We start from the raw sequence: 14,456 nt of genomic DNA on the forward strand, positions 1-14,456 counted from the left end.
AAGAGGTGTGCTAAATGTGAGCTTGAGTCGATACTAACCGAACAGGAATACCGAAGTTAAACATTTAAGAAGCAGCAAATGGAAGAATATCTTTATTAATATCTTCTTAATTACCACAGATGTTCTTGTGCTAAAACTTTATTTCAACTAACGGCGTTTCACTGCTCTCAAATAAATTTAAGAACAGATCTACGGAGTCTCAAAAAGATCTAAGAATAGATCAAAAAGATCTTTTTGAGACTCCGTAGATCTGTTCTTAAATTTATTTGAGAGCAGTGAAACGCCGTTAGTTGAAATAAAGTTTTAGCACAAGAACATCTGTGGTATACATTCCGATAAGCTTAGCTTATCAGGATCTCCAGGATTTAACGCCTTATAACGTTACATCTTATCTTCTTAATTATTAATTTATTAACCTACTTTTATTTTAAACTTTAGTTTGAATAGTTTTTTTTATATAAAGTTGTATAATTACACCATAATCAATTTTTTTAATAAGTCTTTTAATCAACATTTACTACTTATAAGGAATTGAGTAAGATTGAAGTATTTGATAAATTTATAAAAAATATAGTGTAATGATTCTAAGGGTTTTTGAATATATTTACTTTTTTACGTTAAACTTAATTAAGAAGAGTTATTTAGTGTATTTATTTACAAAAACTCTAGAAATATATATTTGAAGTTTTATAAGGATGGATTGATAAAATATTTCTACAAGTTTTATCTAGTTTTTAAAATAAAAAAGGTACTTAAACTATTTTTTTATAGTCACTAAACCTATCAGTTTAGTTAAGTAGTGCATTATTATTTTAACAATCCCGATCAGTTTTTAACTAAAATTTGTAAAGTCGAATTTACCCATATTTAAACGAAAAAATTATTCTTGTCCTGATTTATTTTGTGATTTATAATAACAGAACTTAGTTTTAAAGTACATACTTAGTAATTCCATTTTCTGCAATTTTTAAGTACTTAACATAAAAAGTTTAGGATTAGAATAAAACTAATATCAGGGTGGCCACTAAACCTAGAATCCTTGAAAAACTTGGAATTTGACAATTTAGTCTAAGAAAAAATTTTGAACAAAAATCACTAAAAAACCAAGAAATTAAAACAACTTTTACATATTAAATAGTAAAATTTCGATTTGACACAAAAGTATTAATAAAAAATTTTGTCAATATCAAATTTTTTTAATTGAAAAACACATTAGAATTAAATTACTATTTTTGGGTACAAAATTTAAATATAGGAAGCCAACATTTGTTGGCCAATACATCCCATGGAAGTCCTTCTGTCCTACTTACCAAAAAGTAAATCTTATTTCATGCTTAGTTTTCCGAGCGTATAAAATATTTTCAAAATTCTAATTAAATGAAGGAATTGATAATATTGGTAGTATATTCAGATCATTAGGTTACCCAACGAAAATTATCAAACAAACGATTGACAAGACCATCACAAAACTCACTAGTCCTACAAAACAAGGCCCAAAAAAGTGCCCAGTATGTTTAAGACTTCCCTATTTAAGTAATGAAGCTAAGTTCCTGGAAAATAAAGTAAAACACACACTCAATAGTTCATTTGGAGCAGTTAATCTTCAAGTTAGTCATTTCACTAGAAAACCTCTAAACAGAATATTTAAAGACTTTACTCCCGACCCTGAAGAGAATAATGTTATACACCAATTTAAGTGTCACTGCGACAATATATACATCGGGAGAACTTCTCAGAGATTCCATCTGAGAAGGGATTGGCACGTTTCAAAATACCTCAGAAACAGGATGGCCAAAAAACGACCAAAAGTCCTTCGACAATTGGAGATCACTTACTTAACAACCCGGAATGCTCCAAAAATTACATTGAGAATAGATTAAAAATTTTAACTAAAGGACGTAACATGTATCATTTTAGTGTTTTATAATCTCTTGTAATAAAAACCCCTAAGCCTAAGCTTTGTAAACAAAAGTTAGTTTACAATACTAACTTGTACAAACTGTTATAGTTTTTATTTTTGTTTTATTTTGTATTAATATTTTTTTTTAGTTTACTTTAAATACTGTTTTTTAGTTGCGCAAGTATATTTTAGTTTAATTGTTCTGAAACTTTAATTCTTTTTTACTATAGCTTTATTCCTTTTAAAGTGTTACATTAACAAGATTCTGATAATTATATTTCACTTCAAACGTTTTAATAGCTTTTTTAATATTTACATTTATTTAGTTTGAAAACTTGTATGTATATACTTTATTGTAATATCCTTTTACCATCTTAAGTTTTCTATTTACACTTATGCTTAAAAGTCTTGTGTTTTTAATTTCTTCCAAAGTCTTATCTATACAGTATCTATTCCATTTTTTAATTTAAACTCAATATGACGTATCCATTATCTAGCTGCTATACATGTTAATATTATATTTTATAGCTTAGTTAAACACAATAGTAGTTGATAAGTGTGTTTTGAAATTTTTTTTACTTAATTAAAAAAGTAATGTATTTGTCTACATTTAAATTAGCTTTACTGTATCTTTTTCAATGTTGTTATACTATTTAAAACAGTTTTTTACCTCTAACTTAATTTTAAACTAAAGATAGACCCAAAAACGTGTACTTGAAAAACCTGGAAGAAGTTTATAAAAAAAACCATTGGCCACCCTTTGATATTGAATGCAAATATATTAAAGTTGTAATTATTTTAATAACTTATTTATAGTGACATATTAAAGATACAAGAAGGAATAGGAGAAAAGATATCAAATATTATACAGTATACTAGCATGGGTATTTGTGGTTTTGCTGTAGGATTTATATTTTCATGGAAACTTTCTCTAGTTATCGTTGCTGTTTCACCTATACTTATTGTTTCTTCTGCAGCTTTTATGATGGTAAAACTTTTTTGTCAAACTCATAAGTATCTTTTATTAGAATTTTGTCTTACTTTTTATGAAATTCTATTAAATTAAGAAAGCTGATGTAGCGAGTTTTAAGACTATTTAAAAACTAATATCTTATATTATAATTATAACTAATAGTTTTAGTAACTTCTTAGAAATTTAAATTATTTAAGACTCCAATTTCTAGAAGTTTAAATGTTTAGTGTATAATATACTATACCATCAGTGATTCTCTCATTTTTCAAAAACTGCTGATTAATTTTACTGAAGAAAAATTACTTATTACTGTAATTATTTTTTTCGAATAGTATGATAAAACTAGTTAAAAACTATCATGAGCTAGGTTTTAAAAACAGATTATATAATACAACTGTTTTGAAAATATTTTATCTACTCATTTATACTTTTTTATGAACAGTAATAAGTTAAGAAATCTTATGCACATTACTGAGAACAGTTTCAGAATTACTGTAATAAATATAAAATTTAAGCTTTGTTATGTAATCTTTCTAGAACAATGAGAATATATCACGAATTTTCTAAATCTCACGAAAATACATGTAAATTTAATTCATTATCTGCTCTCTATAGAGTTAACTGTTTTTTTAATATAAGTGTTTTAGCATGAATTTTTTAAATGCATGTTTAAGTGTTGAATTCAAATTTTTTTTTGTTGTTAGAATAATTTTTAGTTACTATTTATTACTCGTCATTAATAATATTTTTTATAGTTAGCATATTTTAGGTTTTAGTTAAGTATACTGAATTGGAACTGAAATCTTACGGTGATGCAGGTGCGATAGCGGAGGAAGCTATTCGTGCTCATAGAACTGTTGCTGCATTCGGAATACAAAACAAGATGGTTGAAAGGTAGTATTAACGATTTTAAATTTTGAAAATACTACTGTAGTTGAAAAAAAACTTTTTAATCAAAAATGTTGTATACTGCTGGCGAGTAAGAGAAGTTTAATTCAAGAAATCTTGTAAACCTTAATCGAGGTTTTACAAGTTCTTTGAAAATTAAATAGTTTTGTCTAAGTAAACTAAGTCATTAAGAAGTTTCATGTCGATCGTTGCTAGTATTTTACAAAAAAATTTGATCTAGTTATTTTTTGCATTTATATTTTACATTTAACTTTTGGATTTTCAAACTAGAGCTAAGTAAAAATATGCCTGCTTTGGTTGTGGTGGTCGTGACTATTAATATGGTAAAGTGTGCGCTATTAGAGTAATTAGCTCTGTTATTTTTAAAACGGGTCTGTAGAATACTGCGCATTCAAAACCTCATGCGAGTTTTATTCGTTTGGTCATAAATTTAATTTTTAATTTATTTTTATTTAAAGTATGTAATTCTTTAGTGTAGTAAAAAACGTTAGAACTTTAAATTCAAGCTACGTCTAAATCAACTACGTACAGGAATAATATAAACTCAAGATATTTGAAATTCTAGAAAATATCACGGAGACTCAGAATAACTCAGCATATTTTGACTTTTTTTTAGATCTAGAATGAAATTTACTTGATACTGTATTAATATTTTGTTATTTTATATAACTAATTTTGTTCAAGAACATTATTTTTATTGATTTTGAAATTCTTATTTACAATTATTTAGCTTTAACTGTTATTAGAAAAAAAAATTTTAGTTTTTGTTTTAAGTCTGAAGTTGATATTTATCATGATTTATGAATATTTATCATGATTTAAGTTTATATTAAACAGAAACAGTTTAGAGATATAAAAGTTTAACTATGCAATAAAAAGTTTTAATATGCTTTATAATTTTAGTAACTTATATAAATATAGTAAAATTATATTCTTTTATATGTCCTTAGTTCATAGGTAAAGTTGTTTGTTGTAACCTATAAAAAATTGTTTTCAGTAAAAACATACCATACACTTACAACCTTCCTTTAAGTTATTAAGAATAAGAATGAAGATGAGATATATATAGTTTGCTCCAAAAGCGATTTTTTTTTAAAGGATTTGAAAAAACTTAAGATGAATCAGGGCAGTTTAATTTCAAAAAATGACTTTGGTATTTATATGAAAGCTTTAAGTATAAACTACAAGCCAGTTTTTATAGAATTAAAAAATATCATTTAACTTTTAAGATTTTTTTTTGTAAAAAGTTTCCAATACCGTAAAATTTTCGGGTCAATTTTCTCGGAAATTTAAAAAATCTTTAAAAATCTATCTTCTTTCTCATTTTTTAAGCAATCTTTTTCAAAATTTCAGGAAATTTTCCTTAAATTATAAGAAATAAGCGTTACTTATGAATTTTAATAGTTTTATAAATTAAAAAAAAATTGACAACAAAAAACTCTTTAAAAAGAAAAGGTACTTTTACTTTAAATTTTTTAAAGTCCAAAGTAACTTTTTTGTTACTGTATAATGATTAGACTGTAAAAGTTTGAAGAAGATTGCTTGAAAAATATAGGAGAAGATAGATTTTATATAAAATAGTATTTTTTCGCTGTTTTAGTTTTCCCTTTCTATAGGGTACCTATTATGCGGCCCCACTTTGACCGGTCATATCTCAAAAAATAATTTAACTTTTTTTAAATGGTAAAAAGAAACTTGAAGCTTATTAAAAACTCTATAAAATAAGATCTACTTGTAAAAAACATGGCTTTTCCCCCTCTATGGCCTTAACAAAGACATTGGCCTTCTTTATTCGACTGTGCCAACAATATAGAATGTATATGAAAGGTTTCTTATCCGCCACCTTTTTTGTTAAAATCCCTGGTAAGCTTCACATGTTAGGGCTTATCCCCTACGTTGAATTTTTTTTTGACGTTAAAAAGACGAAACTGCTAATGCAGTCCGTATGAGTTTTCGGTTGAATGGCTGTTAATTTAGTTGCTTTTAATGTAGGAACTTATCTAAAATGACAATCTATATAAGATATTCTCCTTGCTAAGGTTTTACTTTCTGTTTTGAATTTTTTAATGATTTTTGAGTTTTGTTGATGTTTTGTTGATACTTGGTTTAAATTCAACGTTTTTTAGATAATTTTTGATTCCATTTAAATAAATTTTTAGATAGTTTTTAATTCCACATAAATCTTGACTCGTTACATTAATTTAATTCAATCAACAAAATCGGCGAAAGTCTGCAGAACAAGTCCGGACTTTCGTTTGCCGTGAGACAAGCTCAAATTTAACAAAAGGGTTGACCATGCCAATTCGATCATCAGACCACAAGTTTCGGTAGACTGAGACCGGTTTCGTCCTTATTAGGACTCATCAGTCAGTCAAAACCGAAAAACTTGTAGTCGTCAATCTACAAACGGTTTATCATGCTTTCGCATGAAGCAACCATTTGCTGGCAATGATTAGTGACGTCAGCATTGTCTTTGCCGTGCAACGTTTAAAACATTGTCCACTAAGCAAGACATCTGGTACGCTCGTTTTAGTACAATCAACAAAATCGGCGAAAGTCTGCAGAACAAGTCCGGACTTTCGTTTGCCGTGAGACAAGCTCAAATTTAACAAAAGGGTTGATCATGCCAATTCGATCATCAGACCACAAGTTTCGGTAGACTGAGACCGGTTTCGTCCTTATTAGGACTCATCAGTCAGTCACAACCGAAAAACTTGTAGTCGTCAATCTACAAACGGTTTCAAATGTGACTGACTGATGAGTCCTAATAAGGACGAAACCGGTCTCAGTCTACCGAAACTTGTGGTCTGATGATCGAATTGGCATGATCAACCCTTTTGTTAAATTTGAGCTTGTCTCACGGCAAACGAAAGTCCGGACTTGTTCTGCAGACTTTCGCCGATTTTGTTGATTGTACTAAAACGAGCGTACCAGATGTCTTGCTTAGTGGACAATGTTTTAAACGTTGCACGGCAAAGACAATGCTGACGTCACTAATCATTGCCAGCAAATGGTTGCTTCATGCGAAAGCATGATAAACCGTTTGTAGATTGACGACTACAAGTTTTTCGGTTGTGACTGACTGATGAGTCCTAATAAGGACGAAACCGGTCTCAGTCTACCGAAACTTGTGGTCTGATGATCGAATTGGCATGATCAACCCTTTTGTTAAATTTGAGCTTGTCTCACGGCAAACGAAAGTCCGGACTTGTTCTGCAGACTTTCGCCGATTTTGTTGATTGTACTAAAACGAGCGTACCAGATGTCTTGCTTAGTGGACAATGTTTTAAACGTTGCACGGCAAAGACAATGCTGACGTCACTAATCATTGCCAGCAAATGGTTGCTTCATGCGAAAGCATGATAAACCGTTTGTAGATTGACGACTACAAGTTTTTCGGTTGTGACTGACTGATGAGTCCTAATAAGGACGAAACCGGTCTCAGTCTACCGAAACTTGTGGTCTGATGATCGAATTGGCATGATCAACCCTTTTGTTAATTTAATTCAATTTATTTTTGAAATTAGTAGAAATTTTACACAATACACTTATAAGTTTGAAACTTTTGTATATGCAATATTTTAGTTTTGTTTATATTTAAATGCATGAAAGTTTTAAAAAACAATATAGATAAGCAACATTGTTCAGTGCAGTTTACTATTTTATTATACTTGACAAGGTCGGAATTTTTTCTCACTGACACCTGGTAGTGAATAAATTAATTGTTTTGCATTAGTATTATAGTTTAAATAAGTTACAGTAAATTGAGCAATATTTTTAGTTAAGACAGATATCTATAAAGTTTGGTTGAAGAACGAATGATATTATAGGTTTTTAGTGAAATTTTCTTTTATCTTTTTTTGTTTGCGCTTTCAATTATAAATTTATTAAGCTCACTGTCTTTAATACCTCATATTTAAAAAGTTTCTTAAAGTTTTGTTAAGCGGTTAAAATTGTGTGATAGCTAAAATAAAACTTTACAAAGTAGGATCTTTTTATAACAGATAAAGTTTTACAAATATGTAGTAAGGTAAATAATGAAATGATTTTTTGCAATAAAATGCTATATTAAATCTAAGATATGACATTCAAAGCATTAAGTTTGTTTTTTAAAATATCTCGTAGAGCATAATTAGTAATGCAGGACAGTATTTTCAACGTCTACTTTAACGTCAATAGTGTATATATATAATTATGTACTGACCACTAAAATCTTTTGATTAATTAAAACTTCAAAAATATCGGTATAAGTACTGTTTTATAGTACATACTAATAAGTCTTTATTAACTATAATTTTTTAAAGTTTTTTATTTAAATTAACCAAATAGACTTTAATTAAATAATTTTTTGAATTCTGTTTAGAATAAGTTTTACCTTTACTATTTAGTATATTTTATAAAGCTTTAAAATTCAGGCCTAATTCAATGTGTTTTAAAAGTTATTAGTTCTTTGAAAAATACATCGTTGGAACAATTTAAAATTAGTATTTGCTAACATAAATAAATTTAGTAAATATCGTTTGAATTTTTGAAAGGTTTTAGTTAATAAAGGATGACAAACTGAAATAGTAATAAACTACAAAGTAAAATATGTTTGCAGGTATAACAGCAATCTAGGGGAAGCAAAAGAAAAAGGTATTAAAAAAGGTTTTTTGACGGGATTAAGCAACGGAACTGTTTATTTTACTATGTATGCCACTTATGCACTTAGCTTTTGGTATGGAACTAAATTAGTTTTGAATAATGAAATTGAAGTTGGCGATGTGATGACAACGTTTTTTGGTGTAATTATTGCAGCGTTTGCTTTCGGAGGTGTAAGTTAAACTATTAAGAGTATTGAAGTTATACTTTATTTTTAGAATTTAAGCCTATTATATAGGTACTAGTTTAAACTATTTGTTACTTTTAAGAAATAAACTAAACTGCCAAAATCTGCTTCATTAAAAAACTCTTTTATCTTATAACTTTAAACAATTTTTTTTAGCTTTTTGAAGTTAATTTATGATATAATAACAGTTAAATAATTTGTATTAGCAATTTAATCAGTAGTATTATTACCTGAAAAACATGTTTTCTGACATAAGATCCACCAGCAGAATGCAGGGCAAGTTCAGCGATCAGTGAATGTAAAATAAATGAGAGTATTAGGGAAAAAATTCAAAGATGAATTTTAGAATACAACAAAGTTTTCAGAACTTTGCAAATGCGAAATACAACAAAACACAAGCTCGTTTTGAATTACGATACTTGAGCAAACAATAATCAAAACTGTTATAACGACTGAAATAACACCGTTTAAGTGCATAGAGGTAAACAATATCAAAGATAAAAAGTTGTAAGAAGCCCCCGACATATAGCTAATTATTATTTAGGTTAAGTTGTATGATGAAAGAGTTTTTATAAAACTGAGAAGTAAAATTGCTTGATTGTATTTGATAGAGAGAATTAATTAGATTACAAAAAAGTAACAGTTCAAGATGAAAGAAGTTACAATTTGCTACAAAAATAATTCGATATATATATATAAACATACTCCTGGTTTAGGAGATAGTTTCAATCAATTTTTTTAACCTCAACAAATTTAGCCAAATGTCCATAAAACGACAGAATAAAATCATATTAGCATATTTAATGCCCTCTTCGTTAAAAGGTAAAGTTAACAAACCTTATAATGGTATAACAGAAGTTTTCAAAAGAAAAAGGCCAGCTATTTAAAACTGATACAGAGGGATGCATTGCAAGCTGCTAAAAAAGTGAACTGTTAAAGAACTCATCGATCTGATCCATTTCATTACAAAACAAAATTCTACATTGAGAGTAGAAAAAAAGTCGAAACTACTTAAAAATTAAGCTAATCGAGTTTTGCTAGATCAAGTTAGAAGTAAATGATGGAAATCATAGTGAGCTAGGCGAAGGCAACGTACGGTGCGCTAAGCAGCAAACACTGGCGAGCGACGTATTTTAAAGTTTGCTAAACAAATACGATTTAGCACTTTTATAGCAGCTATTTTAAAAAGTGATGTCTAATTTGTTTTTAAGTGTACTTTTCTTTATATAATGATTTTAATAGAATACAAACAAAGAGTTTACTTTTAGTTGTTTTAGTACAATTTTCTAAAATAATTTTCTAAAAGTTTTTAAGCACGAAAAGATTTATTTTAAAAGTTTTGACCGCTAAAGACTTTTCTGGTAAACCTGGACTATCGGCTAAAAAGGTTCCCAAAACCTGTAGTAAACCACATTTAATAAAATAAGTTAAGACTGTATAACTTTGTTAATAACAGATGTCAGTTCAGTTGAAAAAATATTTAGGTAGGAAGTTTTATGGGTTCAATAGGAGAAGCAAAAGTAGCAGCGTCAAAAGTGTTTAGTGTTATTGATCGAATCCCACAGATTGATATATTTTCAGAACAAGGTGATACACCAAGCTTAGACAATTTTAAAATAGAGTTTAAGAAAATTCACTTCACATACCCATCTAGAAAAAATATTGAGGTAAATATTTTTGGGAGTTCAATGTTACACAGGTTTTACTTTTAATAAATACGATAACATTAATTAGGTGTTGAATGATGTTAACTTTGTTGTGGAAAATGGTCAAAGAGTCGCGTTGATTGGATCTAGTGGTAATTTTTGAATAAATTGTTTAAATAAATATATGGTACTAGCTTTTGAGGTATAGTCAGTTTAGTAAAAAGTTTCTGATAGAAACGTATCGGGGAAATATCTTTTTATTGTTTATTTTGTCATAATTTTAAAAATTTACTAAAAATTGGTTTTCTATGTCATTTTTAAGATATAACCTTACAGTAACAGTTTGAAAAAAAAAAGTTTTTAGTGACCAAAATATGGAAATATAAATGTTTTTTTAAATTTAATATAAAAAAAGCTTAAAACTAATAAAGCTTCTATAATATAATTGCTTGTTATATTAATAATAAGTTAATATTAGACTAAATAAAATAGGAAATGATTGTTTTATTGCTCTAGGATAAGATGTACTACTAATATACTTTTTTAATTTATTCCTGCTAAAAATGGTGTACTTTCGGTTTAAAGAAAATGGAAACGTATGAAATGTAGAGGCAATTGTGATGTGCATGCCCTTTGATAAGCAACATCTTATATTACAAAGTTCGAATGAGATTAAAAAAAAATAAAACAAGTGGAAATTAAATGATATGTACACTACAACAAACAAAAGCTAGACTTAAATTTTACGTTATAAAAAAACATATACTTTTGAACTCAAAAAAGCATTAATTGAACGATTATTGCTTTGAACATTTGTTTTAGGACAACCAAATCCGACTTCAAGTCGCTAAAATTAATTAACAAACATCAATGACCGCCTAAAAGTAGTAAAAAGTACTTTTGTTGTGTTGCTACAATTAAAGATGCGTGCGCTGGTTAAACAGCGCACGCACAACTTAAACTACCTCAATAAAATTGCTATCATAATGATAAAAATATTTTTTTTATTAGATTGTTAAAATTAAGATATTAAAATTTTTCATGTTAAAGACTTAGAATTAGATTTTAGTACTCGAGATCATACACAAATAAACTTATTTCTAATAACTGTTTTTAGGCTGTGGAAAAAGTACAATGGTTCAGTTAATTCAAAGGTTTTATGATGTTGAGGTAAATGTTTAGATTAAACTTTTGTACTGTTTATAGCAATCTAAAAAAACTTTTTAAATAAATTTTTATGCAGAATAACCGTAAAACAAAATTACGCCTTTATCTAGAAGCAAATTTGTAATTTATTTTCTATTAAACCGTTTATTTACTAGATTTGATTTTCGGTTTATTGCAAAATATCTCTACTCTTTTATGATTCTTTAAACTTTAAAGATTAATTTATACCAGGGTTTCCCAAACTTTTTTTTCAAAATGCCCCTTTTAAAGAAATAAAAAAAGCTATAGCCCCTTCCATCAAGATTTCTTAAAAACAACCATTAAAAACGTCTAAGAATTTTTTTCTTTGCTCTTCATCATCAACTTCAAAATATCTAGTGAAAGTTTTAAATTATGGCCTTGTGGCTCCTTTTACAACTTATAGCCCCCTAAATTTACTAAATTACTTCATAATATCTAGTATAAGTTTCAAAACTACCATAAAAACGCCTATAACTTTTTTTTTGCTCTTCCTCATTAACTCCAGCATCACTAGTGTAAATTTCAAGTTGTGACCTCATGGCCCCCTAAATTTCTGTAACGGCCCCCATGGGAGCCATTTGGCCCACTTTAAGAAACCCTGATATATACTTACAGCTGTTTGTACTTAATCTACTAATTTTATACCTTACATATTAAATAACTATTTGTGTTGTTCATAACATTTTATCAATTTAAATGATAATACATATAAGCTTATTTAAATGATAATACAAAAAAGAATTTATTATTTAAACTGTTATCATTTTTCGGTGAGAAAGATTCTGATTTATTCAAGTATTAATAAAATAGTAAGCTCTGCACTCTACAATGTTGTTGGTATGTAATCTTTAAAAAAATATTCATAAATGAAAACATAAACATAACTAAGATGTTGCATATTCAAAAATTCCATATTTATAAATCTATAGTTTGGTATAATATGTTTTAATTAAAAAAAATATATATAACGAATCCAAATTTAAATTAAATTAAAAGTTTATCTAAAAAATCTGAATTTAGTTTAACCACGTATCAACAAAACCTAAAAATCTATGAAAAAGTCAAAAAGTATTTTATACTAGTATTCTATACTTATTCAAGTCTTATCTTCTTTCATGTTTACTATTAAAAAATTGTTCCTGTGTCTTCATGAATTCATAATTTTTGTTCCTTTGTTGATGCTATTCGTATCATATTCAAGTATTAGTAAAGCTTCTTCTAAGCACAACCTGTATGTTTCTATTCCTGGTTTAGCTTTTTTCTCTTATTAGTATTTTCCAGGTTAATTTGTAGTTCTTGTTTTATTTTTACAACTAGTGTATTTAGTATTAAAAGTTCAGTCTCACTTACATTTATAAATTTGGAAGTTTTGAGATGTAACATCTTAGTTTTGTTTATGGTTTTATGCATTTTAGACAACTATATATACAATCAATATTGTAGAGTGCAGTTTAGTATTGTATTAATATTTGACATGGTTGGATTTTTTTGACCGAAACCTCTGTAAAAAAATTAAGTCACCTTTGTGTTGTTATTTTCTTTACATATTAAAAAACAAAAAATGGATTTCATATGTGTATGTTTGAATTTATAGCAAATACTTAGCTTGTAGCTTTAATTTTGTAAATTTAACTTTAAATGAATATCTATTTGTTTAAATATTAAAAATTTACTTGCTAAGAGTTTATTAATTTAGACCCTAACGAAGCAAATTTGTTGAAATACATAGTAATAACAGTATTTTTCTTAAATCAAATAACATATGTTTTTCTGTGTGTGTAGTAATTATGGCTTATGTTTTGGTAAATACACATATTCATCTATTTTACTTCTATTCGTTTGTTGCATACAGAACTCTGTAGAACTGTGTTAATTTGTTTATTACAGATAAACATATGCTAGTTAAATCAAGAAAAGTACTGTGCAAATTGTTCTTATTATACTTTTATTCACTAATTACTTTAGAAAGATAATAACTTAGAGAAATTTAAAAACTTAGAATAAAAGTATTTAACTCATACAAATTAAAAACTTAATTCTCATAGAGTATTTTTTTGTTACAAATAGACCTTCTTATAAACAAAACTTAAAATTTTTAAATAAGCTTGTTTTGTATTCTAAGGCATATTTAAGTTTTTCAGAACATCTAAAAGTAGTAATGTTTATTTAAATGTTTTTGAGATTTATCAAAAAACAATAGTAAATAACTTAAAATATCACTAATAACCCCTTGTAATACATTATCCTGGTCTGGTAACGTATTTGGCTCGTGGCTTTTTATGGTTTCAGAATTGATCAAATAAAAATAAATAATGGCCTAGCCCATAAGACTAGGGTAAGGCAGTATACGGTCCACGGGCTGGATCCAGCCCACCAACAGAAATCTTCTGCTCGAGACGTATTTTGTAGCTTAAAAGCAAAAAATCAAGTAAATATAAGCTTGTTAATAAAAAAGTTCAAAAGTGATCTTCATTTAATGTTTTGTACATAGTAATGCTTTTTCAACATTTACTTCACTGCAAGCTCCTTGTTTTTTAAACTAAAATTTTTCAATGTTATGCGGCTTGCTAAGACTTCTAAAAAGTATTACCTACAATAAAAGTTTTGATGTAAATTTGGTCCGCCGACCAAAAAAAGTTGCCCACCATACACTAGACCAGGGTTTCCCAAACTCATTTTCTAAATCGCCCCTTTTCAGAAATTTAGAAAATAATCGCCCCCCACGATTTTACAAAATAGTTTTTCTCTTGAGTACAAACTTTTGAGCCGAAAAAGTTGTGTTCGAAATGTAATTTAGTCTGGTACTTCTTATGCACGCACTTTTGGGCTGTGTTCAAAGTAGTTTACAGGGCTTGAGAAAATAAGTTACATTTGTTTTCTTATAAGCCCAGTAAAGTGTATTAAAATACTTAATTATTAAAAAGGCTTGTGTAATCTGTAATCAATCCTGTTTAGATATGAATTGTTTTGAAACTAATGAAACTTTTAGGGTAGTGGTGGACAACTTTAGTA

General features: G+C 27.6%; 1 protein-coding gene across 1 annotated transcript in view; it reads left to right on the plus strand.

Annotated features, from left to right (window-relative positions):
* LOC145844841 (ATP-dependent translocase ABCB1-like) overlaps window positions 1-14,456 on the plus strand; it is a 62,071-nt gene that overhangs the window by 3,984 nt on the left and 43,631 nt on the right. Inside the window, exons 3-8 of the mRNA XM_082952260.1 lie at window positions 2,717-2,888; window positions 3,643-3,767; window positions 8,383-8,596; window positions 10,095-10,277; window positions 10,345-10,408; window positions 11,374-11,426. Coding sequence (XP_082808386.1) covers window positions 2,717-2,888; window positions 3,643-3,767; window positions 8,383-8,596; window positions 10,095-10,277; window positions 10,345-10,408; window positions 11,374-11,426 — 811 coding nt within the window. The remainder of the gene's footprint in view (window positions 1-2,716; window positions 2,889-3,642; window positions 3,768-8,382; window positions 8,597-10,094; window positions 10,278-10,344; window positions 10,409-11,373; window positions 11,427-14,456) is intronic.

This window comes from Thalia democratica, chromosome 9, assembly GCF_965202585.1.
Source record: "Thalia democratica chromosome 9, ktThaDemo2.hap1.1, whole genome shotgun sequence".
NCBI classification, from domain to species: Eukaryota; Metazoa; Chordata; class Thaliacea; order Salpida; family Salpidae; genus Thalia; species Thalia democratica.